At 52.0% G+C, this 5,938-nt stretch overlaps 1 protein-coding gene across 1 annotated transcript in view; it reads right to left on the bottom strand.

Annotated features, from left to right (window-relative positions):
• The window catches only part of CRABP1 (cellular retinoic acid binding protein 1), a 6,598-nt gene extending 1,054 nt beyond the window's left edge, over window positions 1-5,544 (bottom strand). The window contains exons 1-3 of the mRNA XM_061181850.1: window positions 5,475-5,544; window positions 4,744-4,922; window positions 2,607-2,720 (exon numbers count right to left, since the gene is read on the bottom strand). Of these exons, the coding sequence (XP_061037833.1) occupies window positions 2,607-2,720; window positions 4,744-4,922; window positions 5,475-5,544 (363 nt within the window). The remainder of the gene's footprint in view (window positions 1-2,606; window positions 2,721-4,743; window positions 4,923-5,474) is intronic.
• Between the last annotated feature and the right edge of the window lie 394 nt (window positions 5,545-5,938).

The raw sequence follows: 5,938 nt of genomic DNA, 5'->3' as shown, positions 1-5,938 counted from the left end.
AGCTGTCTCAACTCTTCAAAAACTAGCAATTACTCATAGGCCTGCTCTCCTAGGTCTCTCACAGGCAATTGGAACAGAGAAAGCAATATGTATGTTAAAAAAACACAAAATTTAAAAAAAAACAAACAGAATTTCCTCACTCTGTAGACTGACGTAGATATGTTTGTTTGCAGACGTACATTTTTCTGTGGGAGGGTCCCTATCTTTCAGATTGTCAAAGGGGCCTGAGGTTAAAAGCCCTGAACTAAGAGCTTGAATATACTTGGATCTTCCCCTGGGTCCCTCAGTTGACCATGAGATGCTCTCAGAGAACATGAGCTGGGACGTTATTCAAACATGTGTGTTTCAGGGAAATACTAGTCATTAGTGATTATGAAGGAAGCAAATGCTCATCACCAGCCTCTTTTCTAAGTAGGGAACTTCTGATCACACTGGCACAGCTGTACCAGCTCTGGACACCTTCTCTGTCCTACTCCTTTTCCTCATTAGTGAGGAATGCAGACGATGCTGGGTGCTGGGGCAGGGTGAAGTTGGGGTTCCCATGGAAATTCACCTCTCAGATGTCCAGACCGCTCAGAACCTTGTCAGTTTTCTGAAACTCTTCCAGCGCTATGGCCATGGAGTGTCATGTGGAAGGCCAGAGTTTGGGGATTGGACTCTATACCTGTGCTGGAATGACTGACACCTCCCACAGGCCAACAAATGGCTTCACGAAACAATAAGAAATCACTACATTTCCAATCACATTTGAAATGTCCTTCTCAGCCTGCAAACTATGCTCAGAGGTTCTTGAAAGAAACTCTCTGTATAATGTGCCCGAGTGGTTTAAGGGACTACACTCAATATTCAAAAGAAGGCAATTTACAGCCTGGGGGTGCTGGGAGAGCTTATTTAAGTTAACTAGAATAAATTTCCTCTTGTTATACAGAGACAGCATCTTCCTACATTTGGATTTATTAATGATAATAACCCTTGGAACAAAAGCCCGCATTTTAGATCCCAAATGCCAAGAATTAATGCTCCCTTTGAGGCTCGTATGTACATCTGCTGAGCCAGGGACGGCTGCACGAGTGGAGCTGTAGTGGGCGATTTGGAAGTGGTGGAGTTCTCCTAGCAGAATTGGGCCCATGCGCTGGCTGCTCAGATACTACTGAGATTAATAAAATCACACTTTCTCACGGACCACACGGAGCCTACCGAACCCTTAGCTACACTCAAGAACTCTAAAATCATCTCCTTATTTTCTATCCCTGGTACCAATGAACCATATGTGCCTTTTCCTCCTAAATTTCCATGTCTCAACCTCAAATTGCTCCCCCAACCCCATCAACTATTCCTGCCCTTGAAACAACCAACATTAACCAGATTGCAAATGAAGCCAGTCCTTTCTCATGAAAGAAAGTATGTGAAATCATCTCAGGGAAGGACAAGAGGAGAGAGCGAGTGAGATCAAGCAGCCTCCGTTAAAGTAATAGAGACAGCTCAATTTAGGGTCTTCTTGCAGAATAAACATGTAATTTCAGGGCTGAGAGAGACCTCAGGGATCAAACTTTAGCCCAACCCCTCATTTTACAGCTCGGGGAGGGAAGGGCCATGCCCAGGTCACACAGCGAGTCCTGTCCTAGCATTCCTTGCCACCTCCTTTCCCGACATTTCAGGGTGACACTTGCTAGGCTGGGGCAGGCAGGCAGTCTTTGAGTGGAGATGTTAACAACAGGCCTGATGGAGAACAAAGGATATCATTTCCTGGTTACCCACAACAGTGTTCCCCTTTTCTAGTGGGGGCGTTGTGGGGACGGGGAAGGGTATTACAAGGAAAGCTTGGTCTGTTCTGAAACACAAAGGGAGAGTGGCAGGGAGGTGTCCTTTCCTCTGTCTTCTTTGCCCCCATACCTAAATAAAGGGGGAGGAGGTGTGTGATTAAACTACAGGGGTTTCTAACTTGGCCTCACCAGGTATATTTTGTGTGGCCAGGGATGTTTAAAATGTTTCAATCTGATTACCTTTAAGGTAGAGCCCACCCTCTTCAGTTCCAAAGGCCCCACCCTCCACATTGTGTTAACACTGTGACTGCCCCAAATTAGCATCACTGTACTTGTCTGGCTCCCGAAGGCCATTGGAGTTTATAAATCCGGGGGTAAAAATGTTCTTTAAGGCTCTCAGTGCAGGCATACTAAAATTTCTGAAATCTTTCCCAGGCAGCAAAATGGGGAATGAGGAGGGGCGGGGCGGTGGGGGGAATCCCTTCTGCAGAGTGAACCCTGGGACCTCCCAGAGCCCAAGCATTCTGAGCCCGGCTGGAGGGGAGGCCGGCTTAAGCAAGTCAGCAAGTCACCACAGGGATGCATGGGTTTGTATAGAGGCAGGCAAGGCAGCCCGTCTCTAGCCCCTGCTCTGCCCTCTGAGCCACTCCTCTCTCCTGCCAACCATCTAACAATGATTTCCTCTGACCTAAACTGTCATCTCAAGCTTTCTGCTCACATTTTAACCCAGGGCAAAGAGTGTCTCTCCCTGATTGGATGAGTGAAGATGATGATCGTGGGGCCCGCCACAGGCAACATCTGGAGAACTGTGGGCTTGTTTCAGGGTCAAGGGGCCTCACTCACCAGGATGAGTTCGTCGTTGGCCAGCTCGCGGGTCCAGTAGGTTTTGGGGCCATCCCCCTCGAGGAGAGTTTGTGTGCAGTGGATCTTGTTCTCATTCTCCCAAGTGGCTAAACTCTGCGGGCAGGAAGACCATTAGTGACATTAATTACACTCTTGGCAGCGGGAGCAGAGACAACAATGAGCATGGGAGAATAATTGCTGTGCAGAGAAGCAACACATGGTCCCTGTCAGCAGGGCACAGAACCTTCTGTGCCGCGCCGTATCAAGCCCAAATTCAGAGGGCTGACCGCGGATTTTATGGGGTATAAATATACCTTGTATTACACAAGTACACACACACACTCACTGAAGCAGCAAAGTCTCAGGCACACTTTACATCTCCAGGAATAAAATTGAGGGCACGCAATGATTCATTTACGTCAAAATGGACGACCCCTTCAAGCAATTTTGCTATTCAAGGCAAGAAGCTTCTCATATCAGAAGTACAAAATTTTAGAATGGTAAAGACACCATATTTGTAACCACATCTGTAGTCAGCAGATCAGGAGCTCTGTTCCTTGCATGGATTTGGGGATAATGTCTTCCTTTCTGTTTGCACTCATCAGACGCAGCACACAGCCTGCTCTGATAAACCTGAGCGTCTCTGGCTCTGAGGATAAAAACACAGCCACTTCCCAGGTTACATGTCTCTACAAAAAAATTTTTTTAAGTCTGAAGGGTCTCCATTCTGTTGTAGGTGGGAGGCAAAAGGAGGGATTCCCTGCAGTTTTCCCCAGCGTCTGCACAAAGCAAAATGCTGTACAGCTGGGTTCTGAGGCTGTACTGAATGTGCACATACTTGCTTTTTAACTAACACATGGGACACATTCACTAGATAGGGCAGGGGTAAAGCCCCACTCTCCAGGCTGTCGTGTGAACCTTTGATTTTTCTTTTTTAACCAGAATTACTGTCTCTGGCAGTAGTCACCATTGGATGTCCCCAAATTGAGTCCTGCCTATCGCCAGGGCTTCTACCTTAGACTCCCAGACCTTCCCTCTAAGCTGTCCTGCTCTTTTGTTTTTACAAACGGTGCAGTGGCTGGGGCTCCAATCCTGCCAGCTCCAAGCCCGGACATCATTTTCAGGCTGTGCTAACTCTGGGGGCCAAATATTGCTTTGTGGGACAGCGTGCTCCTGGGGGTCTGTGACTCTGTGTCTTCCCAAACCCCATGTCCAGAGAGTCCCACTCTAGATCAGACAGGCACCACTCAGGAAAGGTGAAAAGCAATTTCTCACTCTCTCGAATGTTATTCGTTCTTTTTTTAAACCTTGGGGAGAGGAGGGAGACATTTTGTCACTTTTTAACTAAGTGGTAGCAGCAGCGAATTGTTTTTCCATCTGTCCTCAAAATCCATGAGGAGGCAACCCTCCATTCTATTCCAGAGACCAACCAAATGCAATTTTTGCCCATCTAAAAAAGGAATTTACAACCCCTTGCTTCAGTCCACTCGTTCATCCACCCTGGGACCGATATACGAAGAAATACAGAATTCTTGCCCTTGAGGACTGAGAGAGCCCTTAGTCCATTTTCCAGGCAGAATCTGCCTTGCTTTTGGAAAGATTCCGTCGTTTCCTTTAAGAAACCAAACTGAGGGCGGGCGGGAGAGGTCCCGGGGCCATGGAGACTGCTGAAACTGGATCTAGAGCATTCTCAGGGCGCCCAGGGACCCGGGAGGGCGGGACGCGAGAGCTACCGCTCCACCTGCGGCAGGAAACGTGGCAGCCTCGCGGCCAGGGAACCTGGCGGCCCTGAAACCTCCTCCTCCCCCGCCTCCTGCGCTCGCGCTGAGGATAGCAGCAAAACGCTGCGGAAGGCCTTGCAAGGAACGCGGTGCAACCCAGAGCCCGCGCTTTAGGCGCGGCTGTTAGCACCTCGGGAGGCGACTTAGGGATGAGGTTGGGGAGGGGTTGGGGTAGGCCTTTCTCTTGAGCCCAGGGCAACGCGGCGCACAGATCCTCTCTGCAAGCAGCCGGTGCACACGTCCCGCAAGGAAAGGGCGCCACAGGCTGCTAAAGGAGCCGGGGGTTCGTCTGGCTGCAGCGGTTCACGGGTAGGGAGCGGGGACGCGGAAACGCTGCCCAGACTCTGGGGCCTCACCCTGCACTTGCGTCCGTCCACTGTCTCCTCCTCAAAGCCTTCGCCGACCTTGAAGTTGATCTCAGTCGTGCGCACCGTGGTGGATGTCTTGATGTAGAACTGATCCCCGTCCTGGCGGATCTCCACGTGCGGCTTGGACGCAGCCGCCACGGCCACTTTCCTCAGCATGGCGTTCACACCTGCCCCGGGAAGAATGGGTGCGACTCACGGGGCCTCGCCACCCGCCAGTCGTCCCAGGACTGGCCCAGCACTTCTCAAACCCTCTGACTATATATAGATGGGAGCCTTAAAACTGATTCATTCCTCCCCCTGCCCTCGCCCTGATTTTTTTTTTTTCCGAGTGAGCAACTGAGGCTCAGAGAGGGTAAGCGGCCTTCCCTGAGTAGCACAGTGTATTTCGTGGTAGGGCCTGGTCTCAAACTGAGTCCCCAATTTTAAAGTCCCTGACCCACCTAGGACTTCAGTAATAACCTCTCCTCGCGATTATCTAGCACGAGATAAAGGCCGAACCGTCGGGGAAAGCGCCAAGCATCCAGCAAACGCTCTCTGGATGCGCGGATCCCGGGCTCTACTCGCCACTTCTAGATGGGGTGCGCCTTGGAATTCGCCCCAATCTATCGCACCGGGGACTCCCTCTTGCCTGGTGTTGGTCCCTAAAGCCCACCCTCTGCGGGTCGGGGGCACCGCCGGCTGCTACTCCCCGTCGGGGCACGCCGTCCGCGCCAGCTTACCCAGCGCCTTGAGCAGCTCGTCGAAATTCTCGCTGCTGCGCATCTTCCAGGTGCCGGCGAAATTGGGCATCTTGGCAATGGTGGCGGCGGCGGGAAGGTGGCGGCAGGCACGGACAGCTGCGGCGCAGCGGGCACACTCCAAGCTGCAAGGCGGAGACTGCGGCTCTGCGCCCAGCCCCACGCGCCTTGAGTCTCCGGGAGAGCGCCCCCAACCCCCGCGCTGCTCCAAGCACCGCCCCGCCAGCTCCGCCCCCGCCCCCCGCGGCCCCTACCCAGCGTGAGCCCAGCTCCCAGCCCTACCATGCCCCCACTCTGCCCCTTGGCGTTCCAGTCTCCAGTGGTGCAGGCTTGGCACCAGCTCTCCTACAACTCTGGGTGGGGGGGCGCCTCTGCCACCCCCAGGCTACTCACATCCTTCTTTAAAGTGGGTGGTGGGAGAGGGTTAGCTGAAACAAGATTGGCCA

Source organism: Eubalaena glacialis, chromosome 2 (genome assembly GCF_028564815.1).
Source record: "Eubalaena glacialis isolate mEubGla1 chromosome 2, mEubGla1.1.hap2.+ XY, whole genome shotgun sequence".
In the NCBI taxonomy this organism is placed as follows: Eukaryota; Metazoa; Chordata; class Mammalia; order Artiodactyla; family Balaenidae; genus Eubalaena; species Eubalaena glacialis.
Note: the sequence above shows the minus strand (reverse complement) of the source record. Positions and strands in the feature narration are given on the sequence as shown.